General features: G+C 41.8%; 1 protein-coding gene across 2 annotated transcripts in view; it reads right to left on the reverse strand.

Moving 5' to 3' along the window:
* DGKI (diacylglycerol kinase iota) overlaps positions 1–22845 on the reverse strand; it is a 491181-nt gene that overhangs the window by 23375 nt on the left and 444961 nt on the right. For both annotated transcript variants that reach the window (XM_065938788.1, XM_065938787.1), the window contains one exon: positions 2207–2244. In XM_065938788.1, the coding sequence (XP_065794860.1) occupies positions 2207–2244 (38 nt within the window). The remainder of the gene's footprint in view (positions 1–2206; positions 2245–22845) is intronic.

Below are 22845 nucleotides of genomic sequence, written 5' to 3' on the forward strand. Positions count from 1 at the left end.
CCCTCTCTCCCCCTCCTTCCTCACTCTCGTGACACACACACCCAGTTGAGTATTTAATATTTATAGTACTTTCTACATGGGACAGAGAAATGGAAGAAGATAAAGAAAAGGAGGGGAAAGTACTTGGGAAGGAAAAGAAAGAAAAAAAGTGAAAAAGAAAAACCCTAAGGCTTTATATTTCACCTCTCAGTAAATCAGATGTTACTGAGTCATTTCTCAGTCATCTAGGAAAGAATTATAACAGAGAATGAAATAAGGCAACCAGCCGAATATAGTGATTTCCCTTCTCTCACATAATTCTCTGTTAAGTACCAAAGAAGTGCAGTAACATGCCCAAGGCCCTGGAAAATCTGTTGCCTAGACTAAAAGTATATACAAAACAAAATGAAGTGGTTTCAAAGGTACAGCAACATTTTGCAAAATTTTCTGGCTTAGAAAGTCTGCAAGAACAGGGATCAGGTCTGAACTCATGCGTCTTGCTCACAGAATCCAAAAAGGCTTTGTAGGAGAATATTTGGTTTAATCTACTGCCTGGAAATGGCATTGAATTCAGGTATATACGCTGTTTAGAGAGCACTTTCCTCTTGTGGACAACAATTCCTAGTAACACTGTGATCTGGACATGGCACAGGCACCATTCCCAGGGATGTGTGTCTGAAGATGACAGTTTAACGAGATGCTGACAACCTTCTTAGCGCTTGTTTTCTGCTAGTAACCTGTTAACAATGTAGTTCTGAGGTTTCTCAGTTTATTCAACAGATGTGCTTCCAAAGAACTTGTATACAAGAGCTTGTGTGTGTGGGAAAGTCGCTCAGTCATGTCCTGCTCTTTGCGACCCCATGGACTATACAGTCCATGTGATTTTCCAGGCCAGAATACTGGAGTGGGTAGCCTTTCCCTTCTCCAGGGGATCTTCCCAATCCAGGGATCAAACCCAGGTCTCCTGCATTACAGGTGGATTTTTTTTACTAGCTGAGTCATCAGGGAAGCCTAAGAATACTGGAGTGGGTAGCCTATCCTTTCTCCAGTGGATCTTCCCGACCCAGGAATTGAACCGGGGTCTCCTGCATGGCAGGTGGATTCTTTACCAACTGAGCTAGTGCTTCTTAACTTTCTTTTAAGGCTTCTGGGTTCTCAATCTGGGATAGCGCTGAACTTCTTGAATTAGTTAGAGAATGCTTGGGAAAGTTGCTGGTAATACAGAGCAGATCAATGCCACTGTGGCCTATACAGGGATACTTTGTGGTGTATACAGGGATACCCGAGCAGTCTTAAGTCCTGCTACCTGAAAATAACTTGGGACCAAATATAGCTTTCTGGGTATTCATGGACTATATTATACTTCATAACAAATATTTGTCTCCCTGCTATGTTTAACTACTAAAGGAACACAGATTAACGCTGTAATAACAAAATAGCTATCTTGGGAGAGAAGCTTCTATGAAGTTATAGGAACAATCTTAAGAGCTTTACATGAATTTTATATTCAATCCTCACAACAGAGCAAAGAGAGGAGCAATGTGATTCCATTTTACAGATGAAGAAACTGAGGCCCAGAGACAATTAGGTAAATATACAAAGTCTCATATACAGTCACAGGCAGAGCCAAGATCTGAACCCAGACAGTCTGACTTCAGAATTTGCATTCACTCAGGAGGCAGCAGTTTCCTCTGAACCAAATTCTCCAGAAAACATGAGCACAGATCACAATATTCAAGGAAGATCAGAGTATCTTCTTCTGATTAACTGTGACCCCCCAGAGTTCAAGATGGCAATAATGTTGCAAGATGTAGGCTCTTGTCTAAGAAAAGTACTTCTGGATATTATCCAGGTTATTCTTAGGCATGCATTCATTTAAAGACTTGGGCTGAAAGAAATCTTTAAACTTCAAGTATTAGTTCCAGAGAGCAGGAACCCGGGGCACTATGAGCACTCTCTCCTGGGGACACGTAGCAGCTGTAACCAGTCAGGGCAGACAGCCCTGTGCCTTCGCAAAGACCCTTGGCTGTTTGGAGACATGGCAGTGATACAAGGACTCCTCTCACCCTCTCTGCTCAATTCTCAAAAAGAACATCCTTCCGCCTCTACCCAGCTAGCACCTGGGGGATGGGAAATGATAAATGCAATCATGAAAATTTGGTGAGAAATTATGCTGATTTAGAGTTCTTAAAGAATCACCCAAAGTTCTGGTAGGAAGATATCTTACCTTCATAAGATCACCAGCTACTACTGCCTGCAAAATTGCTGTGAAAGACAAAAGAGAGATGTCCCATTAGTAGAAGACCCTCTCAATAAAATATTACAAAGGGCTGGATCCATATTTTGGAAACGCAGTCTACATTTGAGGTGGGGATCAGGGGAGGAGAAGCATGCCAAAGGTTGAAACGTGGGAAAGACTGAGGCCTTCTCTTCAGCCCTTCCCTCCCTGGGCATTCATCTTGTACATCATTCTAGAGCCAACGGGAACCCCCTCCAGCCCTGGTACAGAAAAGCGAACATGAAATGTATAGTCACACATACTGGATTCAAATCTTAGCTCTGACCATTACAGGCAGTAAAATACTAGGCAAGTTACTTAACCCCTCTGAGCCTCAGTTTCCACATCTGTAAACCAACAAGTCTCAATTATATCAGATCTTTGAAAGGGTTTATTAAGTCATATAAATGTTCTTATCTCATCCACTGATGCAGAGTGCCTGATCATTAGGATTATTTCTGCTCCCTGCTTTCTAATTCCTTCTACTTTGTCCTTTGGGGGTTCAAAAATTATTAGTAATTTTGTGTTCTATAATTATAAATAAATACCTACTGCTATGGGAAGAAGGATTAGAAACAATAAAGAAGAAACACATATTTTAATTACGTTCTAAAGAAAGTAATCATACATTTAGCATAAAATCCATTGGTGATTCCTACAGAAAGAACTCTGAAAATTTAAACTAATTGTAAGGATACTTGGTGGTGGTGGTGGTGGTGGTGATTTAGTCGCTAAGTCGTGTCCAACTCTTAAGACCCCGTGGACTGTAGTCTGCCAGGCTCCTCTGTCCATGGGACTCTCCAGGCAAGAATATTGGAGTGGGTTGCCATTTCCTTCTACTTAGCTGAGGGGAAAATAATCTAAGTACCTGTGCATGTCACGTGGGGTGCAGAAGAAAAATTTAAAAAATATAATTAATAAAAGAGGAAAAGAATATAGGACTGTCTAATGGTGATTATGTTTCCTAAAGGGGACCATTGTGTTAGGTCAAAAATGGTCCCTTTAGAAAAATACGTATATTTTGAAATGGCTCAAGAAAAGATCATTTTAAAGTCACCCCCCCACGCCCCCAGGAGCCAAGATGGCGGAGGAGTAGGACGGAGAGACCACTTTCTCTCCTAGAAATTCATCAAAAAAATAACTGAACGCAGAGCAAACTTCACAAAACAACTTCTGATCGCTAGCTGAGGTCATCAGGCGCCCAGAAAAGCAGCCCATTGTCTTCGAAAGGAGGTAGGACAAACTATAAAAGATAAAAAGCAAGACAAAAGAGCTAAGGACGGAGATCCGTCCCGGGAAGGGACTTAATAGAGGACGTTCCCAGACACCGGGAAACCCTCGCACTGGCGGGCCTGGGGGAAGTGTTGGAATCTCAAGAGTTTGAATCTGACTGGGAGGGATACAATAAATAAAACCCACAGATTACGAGCCTAAAAGCAACTCCCAGCAGAAAAGTACCCCAGACGCCCGCATCCGCCACCAGCAAGTGGGGGCGGAACGGAGCGGAGTGGGCGGCATTACTTGGGGCTGGATCCGGGCCTGAGCGCCCTGAGGACAATCAGAGGGAGCTTTTGTGAGTTGCCAGCTTGAACTGTGGGACAGCAAGAGAGAGAGAAAATTAACCGGCCCGAACACACTGCCGGCCGTTCGCAGAACAAAGGGACCGAGATTCTGGGCGGCGAAGTCCGCCGGGAGGGTCGCGGCGAGACAGAGGGCGCGGGCGGGAACTGGGGCTGGGGACGCGGAGGGCAGAGGGCGCGCCGCACCGGGGGAGAGAGCGCCCGTCAAGCGCCTGGCTGCCTGGGCCGCTCGGGGGGGCGTGGGGACGGAGCGCGGGCCCGGCTTTGTGTGGCGCGCTTTTGTGAATCGCCGGAGGGCTGGAGCCACGCGCAGCGCAGCGCGCGCTTCATACAGAGCAGCCCGGAGCCTGAGCAGCGCAGACCGAGAAAAGAGCGCAAGCCTCGCCCTGGAGCGCCGGCCCCTCTCCGCACGGCCCCTCCCCGCACAGCCCCTCCCCGCACAGCCCCTCCCCGCAGCGCGACGGAACTAGCTACCTGAATAAGAATCCACCTCCGCCCCCTGTGTCAGGGCAGAAATTAGGCGCGGAAGAGAGACCGGCAACAGAAGCCAAATAAACAAAGGGAACCGCTTCAGAAGGGACCGGTGCAACAGATTAAAATCCCTGAAGAAACCACCGACTGACTACACCGGAAGGGCCTGTAGATATCGAGAAGTGTAAGCTGGAACGAAGAGCTATCTGAAGCTGAGCCGAACCCACACTGACCGCAACAGCTCCAGAGAAATTCCTAGATATATTTTTTCTTTTTCTTTTCTTTTCTTTTCTTTTTTTTTTTTCTTTTCTTTTTTTTTTTTAAGGAAAAAAAAAATTAAAAAAATTTTTTTTTTCTTTTTTCTTGGTTCTCTTTTATTTTCCTTTAAAAATTCCCTATTACTCCCCCATTACTCCTTAACTTTCATTTTCATAGATTTTTATGATTTTTTTTAATTAGGCAAAACAATTTTTTTTCTCTTTCTTTTTTCTTTTTTTTCTTTTCTTTTTTCTTCTTCTCTTCTATTTTCTCTTTTTCTTTTTCTCTTATTTCTTTTAAAGCCCTCTAGCACTCCTTTTACTATGCCTTAATTTTCATTTTCAATACACTATAACCTTACAGAAGAAAGAGAAAAAAAAAAAAAAGAAGAAGAGAAGCCCTATTTTTATACCAAACTTCATATATATTTCTAAAATTTCTTTTGTGTGTTTTGGTTTTTGTTTTTAATATAGTATTTTTAAGAGTCTAACCTCTACTCTAGATTTTTAATTTTTGTTTTTCAGTATATGATATAAATTGTGAACATTTAAGAATCCAATATTCAGCTCCCATTTTTATTCAGGAGTGTGTTGATTATTCTCTCCCAATCTTGAGTCTGTTTTCTACCTCAGAACACCTCTATTTCCTCCTTTCCCCTTCTCTTCCCAATCCAATATTGTGAATCTTTGTGGGGGTCTGGGCTACGGAGAACACTCTGGGATCAGACAACTTCGTAGATCTGTCTCTCTCCTCTTGAGTCCCCCTCTTTCTCCTCCTGCCCATCTCTATCTCCCTCCTCCCTCTCCTCTTCTCCATGTAACTCGGTGAACCTCTCTGGGTATCCCTAACGGGGGAGAAACTTTCCACCATTAACCTAGAAGTTTTATTATCAGTGCTGTATAGTTGGAGAAGTCCTGAGACTACAGGAAGAATAAAACTGAAATCCAGAAGCAGGAGACTTAAGCCCAAAACCTGAGAACACCAGAAAACTCCTGACTACATGGATTTTTAAGTAATAAGTGACCGTACAAAAGCCTCCATACCTGCATCGAAACCAACCACCACCCAAGAGCCAATAAGTTTTAGAGCACGACATACCACGCAAATTCTCCAGCAACGCAGGAACATTGCCCTGAACGTCAACATACAGACTGCCCAAGGTCACACCTAACACATAGACCCATCTCAAAACTCATTACTGGGCACTCCATTGCTATCCAAAGAGAAGAAATCAAGATCCGCACACCAGAACACTGACGCAAGCTTCGCTAATCAGGAAACCTTGACAAGCCAATCGTCTAACCCCACCCACTGGGTAAAACCTCCACAATAAAAAGGAACCACAGACCTCCAGAATACAGAAAGCCCACTCCAGACACAGCAATCTAAACAAGATGAAAAGGCAGAGAAATACCCAACAGGTAAAGGAACATGAAAAAAGCCCACCACGTCAAACAAAAGAGGAGGAGATAGGGAATCTACCTGAAAAAGAATTTAGAATAATGATAATAAAAATGATCCAAAATCTTGAAAGCAAAATGGAGGTACAGATAAATAGCCTGGAGGCAAAGATTGAAAAGATGCAAGAAACGTTTAATAAAGATCTAGAAGAAATAAAAAAGAGTCAATTAAAAATGAATAATGCAATGAATGAGATCAAAAACACTCTGGAGGGAACCAAGAGTAGAATAATGGAGACAGAAGATAGGATAAGTGCAGTAGAAGATAAAATGGTGGAAATAAATGAAGCAGAGAGGAAAAAAGAAAAAATGATCAAAAGAAATGAGGACAACCTCAGGGACCTCTGGGACAATGTGAAACGCCCCAACATTCGAATCATAGGAGTTCCAGAAGAAGAAGATAAAAAGAAAGGCCATGAGAAAAGAGGAGATAATAGCCGAAAACTTCCCTAAAATGGGGAAGGAAATAGCCGCCCAAGTCCAAGAAACCCAGAGAGTCCCAAACAGGATAAACCCAAGGCGAAACACTCCAAGACACATATTAATCAAATTAACAAAGATCAAACACAAAGAACAAATACTAAAAGCAGCAAGGGAGAAACAACAAATAACACACAAAGGGATTCCTATAAGGATAACAGCTGATCTATCAATAGAAACCCTCCAGGCCAGAAGGGAATGGCAGGACATACTGAAAGTAATGAAAGAGAATAACCTACAACCTAGATTACTGTACCCAGCAAGGATCTCATTCAGATATGAAGGAGAATTCAAAAGCTTTACAGACAAGCAAAAGCTGAGAGAATTCAGCACCACCAAACCAGCTCTTCAACAAATGCTAAAGGATCTTCTCTAGACAGGAAATGCAGAAAGGTTGTATAAACGCGAACCCAAAACAACAAAGTAAATGACAACGGGACCACACCTATCAATAATTACCTTAAATGTAAATGGGTTGAATGCCCCAACCAAAAGACAAAGATTGGCTGAATGGATACAAAAACAAGACCCCTATATATGCTGTCTACAAGAGACCCACCTGAAAACAAGGGACACATACAGACTGAAAGTGAAGGACTGGAAAAAAATATTTCACGCAAACAGAGATCAAAAGAAAGCAGGAGTCGCAATACTCATATCAGATAAAATAGACTTTCAAATAAAGGATGTGAAAAGAGACAAAGAAGGACACTACATAATGATCAAAGGATCAATCCAAGAAGAAGATATAACAATTATAAATATATATGCACCCAACATAGGAGCACTGCAATATGTACGGCAAACACTAATGAGTATGAAAGAGGAAATTAATAGTAACACAATAATAGTGGGAGACTTTAATACCCCACTCACAACTATGGATAGATCAACTAAACAGAAAATCAACAAGGAAACACAAACCTTAAATGATACAATGGACCAGCTAGACCTAATTGATATCTATAGGACATTTCACCCCAAAACAATCAACTTCACCTTTTTCTCAAGTGCACACGGAAACTTCTCCAGAATAGATCACATCCTGGGCCATAAATCTCCTCTTGGAAAATTCAAAAAAATTGAAATCATTCCAGTCATCTTTTCTGACCACAGTGCAGTAAGATTAGATCTCAATTACAGGAAAAAAATTGTTAAAAATTCCAACATATGGAGGCTAAATAACACGCTTCTGAATAACCAACAAATCATAGAAGAAATCAAAAAAGAAATCAAAGTATGTATAGAAATAAATGAAAATGAAAACACAACAACCCAAAACCTATGGGACACTGTAAAAGCAGTGCTAAGGGGAAGGTTCATAGCATTACAGGCGCACATCAAGAAACAAGAAAAAAGCCAAATAAATAACCTAACTCTACACCTAAAGCAATTAGAGAAGGAAGAAATGAAGAACCCCAGGGTTAGCAGAAGGAAAGAAATCTTAAAAATTAGGGCAGAAATAAATGCAAAAGAAACTAAAGAGACCATAGCAAAAATCAACAAAGCTAAAAGCTGGTTTTTTAAAAAAATAAACAAAATTGACAAACCATTAGCAAGACTCATTAAGAAACAAAGAGAGAAGAACCAAATTAACAAAATAAGAAATGAAAAGGGTGAGATCACAACAGACAACACTGAAATACAAAGGATCATAAGAGACTACTACCAACAGCTCTATGCCAATAAAATGGACAACCTGGATGAAATGGACAAATTCTTAGAAAAGTATAACTTTCCAAAACTGAACCAGGAAGAAATAGAAGATCTTAACAGACCCATCACAAGCAAGGAAATCGAAACTGTAATCAGAAATCTTCCAGCAAACAAAAGCCCAGGACCACATGGCTTCACAGCTGAATTCTACCAAAAATTTAGAGAAGAGCTAACACCTATCTTACTCAAACTCTTCCAGAAAATTGCAGAAGAAGGTAAACTTCCAAACTCATTCTATGAGGCCACCATCACCCTAATTCCAAAACCAGACAAAGATGCCACAAAAAAAGAAAACTACAGGCCAATATCACTGATGAACATAGATGCAAAAATCCTTAACAAAATTCTAGCAAACAGAATCCAACAACATATTAAAAAAATCATACACCATGACCAAGTGGGCTTTATCCCAGGAATGCAAGGATTCTTTAATATCCGCAAATCAATCAACGTAATACACCACATTAACAAATTGGAAGATAAAAACCATATGATTATCTCAATAGATGCAGAGAAAGCCTTTGACAAAATTCAACACTCATTTATGATTAAAACTCTCCAGAAAGCAGGAATAGAAGGAACATACCTCAACATAATAAAAGCTATATATGACAAACCCACAGCAAGCATCACTCTCAATGGTGAAAAATTGAAAGCATTTCCTCTGAAATCAGGAACAAGACAAGGATGCCCACTCTCACCACTACTATTCAACATAGTGTTGGAAGTTTTGGCCACAGCAATCAGAGCAGAAAAAGACATAAAAGGAATCCAGATAGGAAAAGAAGAAGTGAAACTCTCGCTGTTTGCAGATGACATGATCCTCTACATAGAAAACCCTAAAGACTCTCTACCAGAAAATTACTAGAGCTAATTAATGAATATAGTAAAGTTGCAGGATATAAAATTAACACACAGAAATCCCTTGCATTTCTATACACTAACAATGAAAAAACAGAAAGAGAAATTAAGGAAACAATACCATTTACCATTGCAACAAAAAGAATAAAATACTTAGGAGTATATCTACCTAAAGAAACAAAAGACCTATACATAGAAAACTATAAAACACTGATGAAAGAAATCAAAGAGGACACAAACAGTTGGAGAAACATACCGTGTTCATGGATTGGAAGAATCAATATTGTCAAAATGGCTATTCTACCCAAAGCAATCTATAGATTCAATGCAATCCCTATCAAGCTACCAACGGTATTTTTCACAGAACTAGAACAAATAATTTCACAATTTGTATGGAAATACAAAAAACCTCGAATAGCCAAAGTAATCTTGATAAAGAAGAATGGAACTGGAGGAATCAACCTGCCTGACTTCAGACTCTACTACAAAGCCACAGTCATCAAGACAGTATGGTACTGGCACAAAGACAGAAATATAGATCAATGGAACAGAATAGAAAGCCCAGAGATAAATCCACGAACCTATGGACACCTTATCTTTGACAAAGGAGGCAAGGATATACAATGGAAAAAAGACAATCTCTTTAACAAGTGGTGCTGGGAAAACTGGTCAACCACTTGTAAAAGAATGAAACTAGAACACTTCCTAACACCATACACAAAAATAAACTCAAAATGGATTAAAGATCTAAATGTAAGACCAGAAACTATAAAACTCCTAGAGGAGAACATAGGCAAAACACTCTCCGACATAAATCACAGCAAGATCTTCTATGACCCACCTCCCAGAATATTGGAAATAAAAGCAAAAATAAACAAATGGGACCTAATGAAACTTAAAAGCTTTTGCACAACACAGGAAACTATAAGTAAGGTGAAAAGACAGCCCTCAGATTGGGAGAAAATAATAACAAATGAGGAAACAGACAAAGGATTAATCTCAAAAATATACAAGCAACTCCTGAAGCTCAATTCCAGAAAAATAAACGACCCAATCAAAAAATGGGCCAAAGAACTAAACAGACATTTCTCCAAAGAAGACATACAGATGGCTAACAAACACGTGAAAAGATGCTCAATATCACTCATCATCAGAGAAATGCAAATCAAAACCACAATGAGGTACCATTACACGCCAGTCAGGATGGCTGCTATCCAAAAGTCTACAAGCAATAAATGCTGGAGAGGGTGTGGAGAAAAGGGAACCCTCTTACACTGTTGGTGGGAATGCAAACTAGTACAGCCACTATGGAAAACAGTGTGGAGATTTCTTAAAAAACTGGAAATAGAACTGCCATATGACCCAGCAATACCACTTCTGGGCGTACACACTGAGGAAACCAGATCTGAAAGAGACACGTGCACCCCAATGTTCATCGCAGCACTATTTATAATAGCCAGGACATGGAAGCAACCTAGATGCCCATCAGCAGATGAATGGATAAGGAAGCTGTGGTACATATACACCATGGAATATTACTCAGCCGTTAAAAAGAATTCATTTGAATCAGTTCTAATGAGATGGATGAAACTGGAGCCCATTATATAGAGTGAAGTAAGCCAGAAAGATAAAGAACATTACAGTATACTAACACATATATACGGAATTTAGATAGATGGTAGCGATAACCCTATATGCAAAACAGAAAAAGAGACACAGAAGTACAGAACAGACTTTTGAACTCTGGGGAAGAACGTGAGGGTGGGATGTTTTGAAAGAACAGCATGTATATTATCTATGGTGAAACAGACCACCAGCCCAGGTGGGATGCATGAGTCAAGTGCTCGGGCCTGGTGCACTGGGAGGACCCTGAGGAGTCGGGTGGAGAGGGAGGTGGGAGGGGGGATCGGGATGGGGAATACATGTAACTATATGGCTGATTCATGTCAATGTATGACAAAACCCACTGAAATGTTGTGAAGTGATTGGCCTCCAACTAATAAAATAATATTTAAAAAAAAAAAATAATAAAGTCACCCCCCACCAAAATTAGAAGGTTTGAAGTTTATTTTTCAAAGTATCATCTTACTCTTTTTTTTTCTTTTTTTTTTTTTTCTTTTTACTCTTATTTCAGAGTCTCTCGTATACAGTTAGCCAAAAATGCAGTATCAAAGCACATGATGCCCTTGACTACCACTGAAAAAAGCCCTTGAAGCTTTCATCATGAGCACTTATGGGCCCTGCGTGATCAGAGGCAAAGAACCACAGGCATGTTCAAATTGTTCAGAGGAACAGGGCCAAGTGCCTTCCCTCTGACCAAAGCAGAAGACTTGGAAACCCTAGGAAATGATGATAGCTGCTTGACCACAGAAGGAAGAAGAAGGAAAGAAGAAGAGTGAAAAAGGAAGAATAGGAAAGAGAAGGAGAATGTTTCTTTTCCATAACAAGCTGTTTAAGCTGGGACTTTGATTCCAGGCACTATAATGCTCTTTGTACATGGTCAGTGTGCACCAATCAGTTGTTGAACTGACAGAAAAGAGTGTTAGTCTCCAGTCATGTCCAACTCTTTGCCACCCCATGGACAGTAGCCCATCAGGTTCCTCTGTCCATGGGATTCTCCAGGTAAGAATACTGGAGTGGGTTGCCATTTCCTTCTCCAGATATAAAAGAAAGCAAAGGGGAAAGGAGTGAAAAGGCAATAGAGAAAAAAATAACAGAAAAGGGGACTTTCTAATGGTCCAGTGGCTAATACTCGGCACTCCTAATGCAGGGGAGGCGGGGTTCTATCCCTGATCAGAGAACTAGACCCCACGTGTCACAACTAAGAGTTCACATGCCATAACTAAAGATCCTGCGTGCTGCAACTACGACCTGGCACAGACAAGCAAACAAATATGTATTTCTAAAAAATAACAGAAAGGGAATTGATAAAATGTTGTATGTCAAAAGAACCTAAGAAACATGTCTCTTTCTTCCTTTTACAGATGGGACACTGACATTCAGAGGGAAATGACTCTCTCAGGGCATAGAGACCATGGTAGCTCAATCACCCCACAATGCAGGTCCCTGTGACCATCCCAGGCTCTGTCCTATGCCCTCTGGGAGTTTACCCTGTAGTAGCTCTCCAGGGCTCTGCGGGGCCTAAGGAAAATGAAAGGAAATAGCCTTTAACTGGAGTCTAATTCCAATCTCTGGAATTTACTTGTTGTTCGGTCGTTGTCATGTCTGACTCTTTGCAACTGCATGGACTGCAGCACACCAGGCTTCCCTGTCCTTCAGTATCTCCCAGAGTTTGCTCAAACTCATGTCCATTGAGGCAGTGATGCCATCCAACCATCTCATCCTCTGCCAGCCCCCTCTACTCCTGTCCTCAATCTTTCCCACCCTCAGGGTCTTTTCTAATGAGTCAGCTCTTCACATCAGGTGACCAAAGTACTGAAGCTCCAGCCTTATCATCAGTCCTTCCCATGAGTATTCAGGGTTGATTTCCTTTAGGATTGACTGGTTTGATCTCCTTGTAGTCCAAGGGACTCTCAAGAGTTCTCCAGCACCACAATTTGAAAGCATCAATTCTTCAGCGCTCAGCCTTAAGAAGTCAAACTTTTTAAATCAACTTTATCTAGAGTAAGATTAACAGCTGTCCTGGTCACCTCTCTGCAGTAAAGATGAAGCCAAATAACCACTTTATAAATAGGATAAGTTATACTGACAGAATGGATAGATTATAGTACTTCTGTGACTATGCATAAGTACATGAAAAACACATACACACTTCAGAAGGAGCCTAGCTAGGAGGGTAAATTGGTGTGTGAAGTCAATCGGGCATATTGCTGTTCCTACGGCCCTCATCAGAGGTGAGGCAGGGCTGCAGGAGCCAGTGAGATCGTGGAGCTTTCCCAAGATGTCAACTCTGCATGAGAGGACAGGGAGAGAGAGGCAGGGGCAGGTACGAGCAATTGCAGGTGTGGGAGAATGACTCAGCTTGGGCTTTTATGCTACAGAATATTCTATATCCATTTAGGAGAGAAAGAAGGTTAGGGTAACTGCCTTGGAAGGCAGTTAGTGAAAAGCCTTGAAAATGACACACAGACATTCCTAACAATATAGAGCCTGCATTTTCAAGACCACATTGAAACACTTCCCGGACATTTAAAAGAAATAGAAAAAAGAAAAAATAAAGGAGAGAGAAAAGTAGAATTCGCTAACTTAAAGCGCCAGTGAACAACATTTGGTGCATATAAACAATAAGTCAGGATGATGAAAAAATTCTCCAGGGTAAATACTATTGTAAGAGTACTGAACATGAGTGAATGGATGAATGAGAGGCTGGGGGGAAACTTACTGGCTACCTGTCGAGTTCAAAGGATTGTTGGAGGAGGTGAAGTTAAGCCAACTCTTCCACAATCAGTGGTTTAATTAGCAAAAAGATTTGGGAAATCCTTAAAAGATGAAGGGAAGATACAAACGAGGACTTGGAAGTTAAGAGGTTGTCCGAAGGGCCCTGGGAAGAGGTCTGCATGATCACACCTGAGGCTGGGCTGTCATACATCGTGACTGTGAAGTTCCAGTGGGACCACTCCGGTGAGCACCTCTTCATCCAGAGAAGGGACCTACCTACATTTGTATCCTGTGAGTAATGAGAAGCTAAAGAGGAGTTAAAAGTAGATCAGAGAATCACGTTAGTGTCCTGACACCTGCCAGTTTGATTCAGCCCCTCCCTTCCTATGAACAGAGCTGTGACCTGCTCTCAGCTCATGTGCCCCCATCACGGCAGCTTTCCATTACTACCTTACTCCACTCACAAGCATCTTTATTTATGTCTTTTGGTTTCCTAGCTTCCCAATTTAAAGTCCCCCTGAACAGACAGAAGAGCATATAAAAGAATCATAACCACAAATAATTTCCAATTGTACTGGAGATGGAAAACATGAATATTTATTTTTAAGTCAAGCAATACACTCAAGGGTAGCTATTATGCAAACATTATTAGGCACAAGGCTCTCTTCTCTGCTGATTAATGCCCTTTCCTCCTGAACACTGTTGTTTAAGATTTCCTCTGCATAAACAGAGCTTGAATCCATTAGTATTCAATTCCAGATAATAACCTTCTGAAAGATCAAGCTTAAAAACAAATAATGAATTGTTATGATTACAGCATTATTTTTTTATTATTTCTTCAGCTCAGAGCCTGCCTTCTGGCCTTTTCCAAAACTCTTTCCTAAAGGGTAAACAATGCTCTCAAATTCAAAAGAACAAGGGAAGTTAGATGGCCAGTGGGATACAAGGGTTATTGGGTAGATGACTACTAAGTTTCCCGGACAGTTAAATCACATAAACTTATATAGTCAGACAGGAAAGTAAGGGCGTAGAGGATTGAAAAGTTTGTCATTTTCAGAGAGTTTAGAAGTTGAATCATTAGCTCATAAGAAATGACTTATTTTTTCTTCAGCACCATGCCCTCTGATCAACTGCTAAACAGTAAACATCCTGACAGAAAGCTGGAATGGAAAGTCAGGACTACCCGGAAGGAGACAAGTGTCTTCCTCTCACAGCTTCTCTTTCTTTGGCCTGGATTCCCAAAAGCCCAGACATCCTTAGACATCTGTGCACAGAAGGGAAAAAATGACTCCCTCCCATCATGAGGGGGAGAAAATAGTCCATGGGCCACTGGCTGGCCCACCTGCTTCTGCCAGGCCAGGCCCTGTTCCAAGCTGACTGCACAAAATAAACTCCATCTTCTCAGGAAGCTGATATTTTGGCAAGAAATCCAAACTAGGAAGGGAAATATTTTAACTGAGTTTAGAACCACATTGCCTGAGTTTAAGGCTTGTGAGCCTGGCAGGCTACAGTCCATAGCATTGCAGAGTCAGACACGACTGAAATGACTTAGTACACCCGCACATCATTAACTAGCTATAACCTTGGGCAAGTTAGTTTAACCAAGCTTCAGCTCTCTCATTAGGAAAATGAAGATAAAATCAGTTCTTTTGAGGCTCTGCCTTGCAAATAAGCTCAAGGAACAGTGACTCTGACCACTGCGGTTTTCTGTGTAGAACACCATGGAATACTGATGTTAACACCATTACACAGAAATGAATCACTTCTTAGCTGTGAAATGAGAAGGTGAGACTCAAGTCAATTACAGTTCTAGAACATGGCATATGACTAATTCCAAAGGGATAGTTTAAGGTCGTGAAGTTTGCTTTGCAACAAAAATATTTGCAAAAAAAAAAAAAAAGTGTTCAGAATTTGGCAAAGCCACCATGCTTGTAAATCTCAATAAATCAACTAAAATAACTATAAACAGTCACAACTCTGAGCACTTATGTCTATTTAAAATGTTTAACCTTTCATGTTATTTTTTAGCTTTAAAATTAATCTTCTGTTCCTGATTGTCACTTGCTAATGATAGTGGCCATCTAAATCTTTTAATCATGGAAGAAAAAGATTAGAAGTAACAACAAAAACTGTTGAACAAAAATGGCGTGTGGAGGCCTAGGGGGTAAAAATCAGCGGATTCACCGAGATTCATAAATATACATCTGACTTTGCCAAGTTCTGCATACATTTTACTCCTAAATATTTACAAAGCAAGAGTCAGCACATAAAATAATGTGTCAGGAATCACATTCCACATTCCAGAGCTCTATGCGGCCTTAGTCTAACCCTTGCATTTAATAGAGCAGGAAAATGGTGCTTGAGAAGTAACTTTCCAAGGTCACACAGGTAGTTAGCAATCTAGCTGAGAGAGACAGAAGAATGCTAGTTTCTTTTATTTTTATTTTTTAAAAACTATTTTCTTTTATTATCTCTGAATCTGAGGTCAGAGTTCCTTCCACCTTCTGTTTCCTCTGTAACTGGGAGCAGGGTGGCAGAAATTAAAACACCCTCAAACGAAAGCTTCACAGATGCATCAGACAGAAAGTGAAGTCATTTTATGGCTTCAGGCTCCAACCCTTCTTACACCAAAGCAGACGCTGAAGAACCAGCACCCCTATGGCTAGCGTGAGGTTTGCAGTTCCCTTGATCTGATCACAAGAGGTGTCTTCACACTTTTCCTTTCTTAGTATCGCTCAGTCCCACAGAGGCTGCACTCCCAGGTGCCCGAGAGCTTACTTCTCTGAGATCCATATTTCTACATAGCTTTTCCTGTATTTTCCTTATCAGCAGCATTCTGTCCAATTTCTCTGCTTCATGAACAGCAAGCCCTGGTACATCAGTAACAAACTGTGAAGGCTCAGCTCCCCAAAACGGAATTTAAAATAAGCATCAAAAATAGCAAAGGTAACCTAGCACACATTTCATGGTATGGATAACTACGCTGAATTATGCTAATCTGACATAAAGGAGGAAGTCACTCATGAAAATACTGTAATTAATATTATTTTACATACTCTTACTGAACAATCCCAAGACAAGGTGAAAGAAAAGAGGAATCAGATATTGCTAAAGACCTCTGCATGTTAACTGAGGCCTCAAAGAAGTTTTGACTATTGGTAATAACATATGTTGCCAAGTTATTTATTAACAGTAACAGCCAAAACACTAAGGGCTCTTAATAACATATTAGAACAAATTTAAGATTATTCTTCTAATGACACACAAATCTGTATCAGTTCCCTATTCTTGCATAGCAAAACATTCCAAAACATAGTGACTTAAAACACAATTATTTATTTTGTTCAAAAGTGCAGCTTGGGCTGGGTTAAACAGAAACTGTTTCTGCTTGATCTGGCGTCAGTTGGAGCAGATTCACTGAGAGCTCAAAGATCCACTTTCAAGATGAACACACACATGACTGCTAAGTAGGAGCTGGCTTCACCTGGGAGCTCTGACTCCTCTTGTGTGGACTTCCATGGGCTGCCTGGGCTTCCTCTGGAAATGATGATTGTGTTTCAGAAGCAACCATTCCAAGGGAGCCCAGTGGAAGTCACCTTGCCTTGGACCCTACCACAGCGTCACATGTGTTCTGCTTCAGTCTTAAGTTTGTCCACATTCAAGGAAAGGAGATATACACTCCATGGCTCAATGAAAAAACAGTCAAAGACATGTTGCAAGAAGAATGTGTGGGGTGGGAGACAATGCTGTTTTAGGAAAAACACGATCTGTCACGTCCTACACTTGCGTCATGATGTGCTTGGAGTCAAGGGGTTGGTGCTGACCTTCAGTCAGTGTTGGGAGATGCCCAAGAACACTTCTGTGATAGACACAATGTCATCTGTTTTACATTGAGCATCTCAGTAGATAAATACAAACAGCTGAGAACTACTTATCTGAAGGACCAGGTTTTTGGAGTAGGAAGAGGAAAGACAAGTAGAAGATTCTGCAGACAGCAAATGCTGGTTGAGTTGAATAAGGAATTCTATATAAGGTATTAAAAAGCAGAGACATCACATTGCTGACAAGACTATGGCTTTTCCAAGGTCAGGAGTGGCGGCTGTGAGGAGATACCCCACGTCTAAGGTCAGAGAAACCCCAGTAAGACGGTAGGTGCTGGACCGGCCGTGAGGAGATACCCCATGTCCAAGGGCAAAGGAGAAGCCCCAGCAAGATGGTAGGAGGACAGATTCGCGTTTAGAATCAAACCCCTTTCCAGCCAGAGACGCTCAGAGGGCTCAAACAAACCTTGTGTACACAGGACCCAGAGACCCCACAGAAACTGAGAGAGAACTGTGTCTGAGCGTCTCCTGTGGAGGTGCAGGTCAGCAGTGGGCTGCCACGGCGCAGCGGCTCTGGGTGCAGCAGACCTGGGCATGGCATAAGCCCTCTTGGAGGAGGTCGCCATTAACCCCACCACAGAGCTGCCAGAACTTGCACAGGGCCGGAAAATAGACCCCTGGAGGGCACAAATAGGACCTTGTGCACCAGGACCCGGGAGAAAGGAGCAGGGACCCCGCAGGAGACTGACCAGACTTGCCCGTGAGTGTCCAGGAGTCTCCAGTGGAGGCGTGGGTTGTGGTGGCCTGCGGCAGGGCTGGGGGCACGGAGTGCAGCAGTGTGTGCCTGGGATCTCTTGGAGGAGGTCGCCATTATCTTCATTACCTCCACCACAGTTTGGCCCCAGCAGGGAGGGAACACAGCTCCACCCATCAACAGAAAACTGGATTAAAGATTTACTGAGCATGGCCACGCCCATCAGAACAAGAATAGTTTCCACCTCAGTCTGTCTCTCCCATCAGGAAGCTTCCGTAAGCCTCTTATCCTTCTTTATCAGAAAGACTGAAAACCACAGTCACAGAAAACTAACCAATCTAATCACATGGACCACAGCCTTCTCTAACTCAATGAAACTATGAGCCATGCCATGTAGGGCCACCCAAGACAGACTGGTCATGGTGGAGAGTTCTGACAAAATGTGGTCCACGGGAGAAGGGAATGACAAACCACTTTGTATTCTTGCCTTGAGAACCCCATGAACAGTGTGAAAAGGCAAAAAGATAGGGCACTGAAAGATGAACTCCCCAGGTCAGTAGGTGCCCAATATGCTACTGGAAATCAGTGAAGAAATAACTCCAAAAAGAACGAAGGGATGGAGCCAAAGCAAAAACAATACCCAGTTGTGGATGTGACTGGTGATAGAAGCAAGGTCCGATGCTATAAAGAGCAATATTGCACAGGAACCTGGAATGTCAGGTCCATGAATCAAGGCAAATTGGAAGTGGTCAAACAGGAGATAGCAAGAGTGAATGTCGATATTCTAGGAATCAGTGAACTAAAAGGGACTGGAATGGGTGAATTTAACTCATATGACCATTATATCTACTACCATGGCCAAGAATCCCTTAGAAGAAATGGAGTAGCTACCATAGTCAACAAAAGAGTCTGAAATGCAGTATTTGGATGAAATCTCAAAAATGACAGAATGATCTCTGTTTGTTTCCAAGGCAAACCATTCAATATCACGGTAATCCAAGTCTATGCCCTGATCAGTAATGCTTAAGAAGCTGAAGTTGAACAGAACTGACTGTGGCTCAGATCATGAATTCCTTATTGCCAAATTCAGACTTAAATTGAAGAAAGTAGGGAAAACCATTAGATTGTTCAGGTATGACCTAAATCAAATTCCTTATGATTATACAGTGGAAGTGAGAAATAGATGTAAGGGACTAGATCTGATAGAGTGCCTAATGAACTATGGAAGGTTTGTGACACCATACAGGAGACAGGGATCAAGACCATCCCCAAGAAAAAGAAAAGCAGAGAAGCAAAATGGCTGTCTGAGGAGGCCTTAAAAATAGTTGTGAAAAGAGAAGCCAAAAGCAAAGGAGAAAAGGAAAGATATACCCATTTGAATGCAGAGTTCCAAAGAACAGTGAGGTGAGATAAGAAAGCCTTCTTCAGTGATCAATGCAAGAAATAGAGGAAAACAATAGAATGGGAAAGACTAGAGATCTCTTCAAGAAAATCAGAGATACCAAGGGAATATTTCATGCAAAGATGGGTTCAATAAAAGACAGAAATGATATGGATCTAATAGAAGCAGAAGATATTAAGAAGAGGTGGCAAGAATACACAGAAGAACTGTACAAAAAAGATCTTCAAGACCCAGATAATCATGATGGTGTGATCACTCACCTAGAGCCAGACATCCTGGAATGTGAAGTCAAGTGGGCCTTAGGAAGCATCACTACAAACAAAACTATCGGAGGTGATGGAATTCCAGTTGAGCTATTTCAAATCCTAAGAGATGAAGGCCATGAAAGTGCTGCACTCAATATGTCAGCAAATTTGGGAAGCTCAGCAGTGGTCACAGGACTGGAAAAGGTCAGTTTTCATCCCAATCCCAAAGAAAGGCAATGCCAAAGAATGCTCAAACTACCGCACAATTGCACTCATCTCACACACTAGTAAAATAATGCTCAAAATTCTCCAAGCCAGGCTTCAACAATACGTGAACTGTGAACTTCCAGATGTTCAAGTTGGTTTTAGAAAAGGCAGAGAAACCAGAGATGAAATTGCCAACATTCACTGGATCATTGAAAAAGCAAGAGTTCCAGGAAAACATCTATTTCTGCTTTATTGACTACACCAAAGCCTTTGACTGTGTGGATGACAATAAACTGTGGAAAGTTCTGAAAGAGAGGGGAATACCAGACCACCTGACCTGCCTCTTGAGAAACCTGTATGCAGGTCAGGAAGCAACAGTTAGAACTGGATATGGAACAACAGACTGGTTCCAAATAGGAAAAGGAGTGCATCAAGGCTGTATATTGTCACCCTGCTTATTTAACTTATATGCAGAGTATATCATGAGAAATGCTGGACTGGATGAAGCATAAGCTGAAATCAAGACTGCCGGGAGAAATATCAATAACCTCAGATATGCAGATGACACCACACTTGGGGCAGAAAGAGAAGAAGAACTAAAGAGTCTTTTGATGAGATTAAAAGACGAGAGTCAAAAAGTTGGCTTAAAACTCAGCATCAGAAAACTAAGATCATGGCATCCGGTCCCATCACTTCATGGCAAATAGTTGGGGAAACAGTGGAAACAGTGGCAGACTTTATTTTGGGGGGCTCCAAAATCACTGCAGATGGTGACTGCAGCCATGAAATTAAATGACACTTACTCGTTGGAAGGAAAGTTAGGACCAATCTAGACAGCATATTAAAAAGCTGAGACATTACTTTGTCAACAAAGTTCCATCTAGTCAAGGGTATGGTTTTTCCACTAGTCACATATGGATGTGAGAGTTGGACTATAAAGAAAGCTGAGCAGTGAAGAATTGATGCTTTTGAACTGTGGTGTTGGAGAAGATTCTTGACAGTCCCTTGGACTGCAATGAGATCCAACCAGTCCATCCTAAAGGAAATTGGCCCTGAATATTCATTGGAAGGACCGATACTGAAGCTGAAACTCTAATACTTTGGCCACCTGATGCGAAGAAGCTGCCTCATTTGAAAAGACCCTGTGGAGAAGGAAATGGCAACCCACTCCAGTGTTCCTGCCTGGAGAATCCCAGGGACGGGGGAGCCTAGTGGGCTGCCGTCTATGGGGTCGCACGGAGTCGGACAAAACTGAAGTGACTTAGCAGCAGCAGCAGCAGCTCATGTAGTTACTGACTCCATCCTCTGTTCTCATGGCTACTCTCCAAGCCCTGAGCACTGCCCTTTCTCACTGGGTCATTGACACAGAGTCCTAGGTTGGTTTCCTTACTTCCCGTCTTGACCCACTCAAGTCCAATGTCTGCACTCCCACATAAATGACTTTCTTCAACGCAAAAAAAAAAAAAGAAGAAGAAAAGACCCTGATGCTGGGAAAGATTGAAGGCATGAGGAGAAGGGGATGACAGAGGATGAGATGGTTGAATGGCATCACTGACTCAATGGATATGAGTTTGAGTAACTCTGGGAGTTGGTGATGGACAGGGAAGCCTGGTGTGTTGTAGTCCATGGGGTTGCAAAGAGCTGGACACTAACTGAGCAATTGTACTGAACTGATGGCTTTTCCAGTAGTCATGTATGGATGTGAGAGTTGGACCATAAGGAAGGCAGAGTGCCAAAGAACTGATGCTTTCAAACTGTGATGCTGGAGAAGACTCTTGAGAGTCCCTAAGGCGAAAGCAAGGAGATCAAACCAAGCAGTCCTAAAGGAAATCAACCCTGAATATTCATTAGAAGGACTAATGCTGAAGCTCCAATACTCTGGGCACCTGATGCAAAGAGCCAAGTCACTGGAAAAGACTCTGATGCTGGGAAAGGTTAAGGGCAGGAGGAAATGAGGGAGACAGAAGATGAGATGATTGGATGGCATCACTGACTCAATGGACATGAGTTTGAGCAAATTCCTGGTGATGGTGACGGACAGGGAAGCCTGGTGTGCTGCAGTCCATGAGGTTGCAAAGAGCTGGACACGACTGAGCGACTATACAACAACAACCACACAAGGTATGCTCTCTTTAATCACTGAATGTGAGAGAAGATTGCCCCTCCTCTTTCTCTTCTCCAGTCAGGCAAACACTCATAGATCTTGAGTCTTACATTCCTCATATTCTGCCTACTGGTGTCTCCTCCACTGCTGAAATAGAGCATGTGGGGTACAGAGCACACATCTCACATATCCTGTTATCACCTCATCTTCGTTGGGATGAACCCATCAGTGGTTAATGTAAAGGCCATTCAATGCTACAGTGGTCTAAGACTCACATAGCGCCTGTGCCAAACTCCTCTTAGCATGTGCAACCATAGATGGAGACATAAATAGGTTTTGTGCCTCTCTAATGACAGAGTTAATCCTCAATTAGTCCCTGCTAACTGAATGCATGACTATATATGGGCTCTTTCCATCTGCTGCAGCAGTCTTTCTGAAGCTGTTATTAGGTGGAAGACGTCTCCTGTTTGCAGAAAAAACAAACAGCCCCCACCCATCCAGAGTTCCCTTCTGGCAGAGATTGTGCACCTTGCTGCCAGAGGACCAGGATGTGCTCTGTTCAGTCAGTTCCGTTTCTCTTACAGATCGCTGGAATGAACCATAAACCTGAAGGAGCCAGATGTCTCTCCCAAACATCCCATTTGTTTATCTCTTGTTGTGAAACTGTTTTCCCGTTGTTTTTCATGTTTAAGCCCCATCTCTGCAATTAAGCCACAAGCACAGAGATGGTGTTTTTAGTTTTTTTTCCCTCTTTGCTTTATCCATATGCCACCTCTTAATGAAAACTCTCTAGTACAGAAAACATATGTAACACTTACTAGCCACTGGGTCTGGTGATTAACCTGGCTATCATTTCAACACTCTTCAAACTCTGGGTCAAGGGAGATGTTC

The sequence above is a fragment of the Muntiacus reevesi genome, chromosome 6 (assembly GCF_963930625.1).
Source record: "Muntiacus reevesi chromosome 6, mMunRee1.1, whole genome shotgun sequence".
Lineage (NCBI taxonomy): Eukaryota > Metazoa > Chordata > Mammalia > Artiodactyla > Cervidae > Muntiacus > Muntiacus reevesi.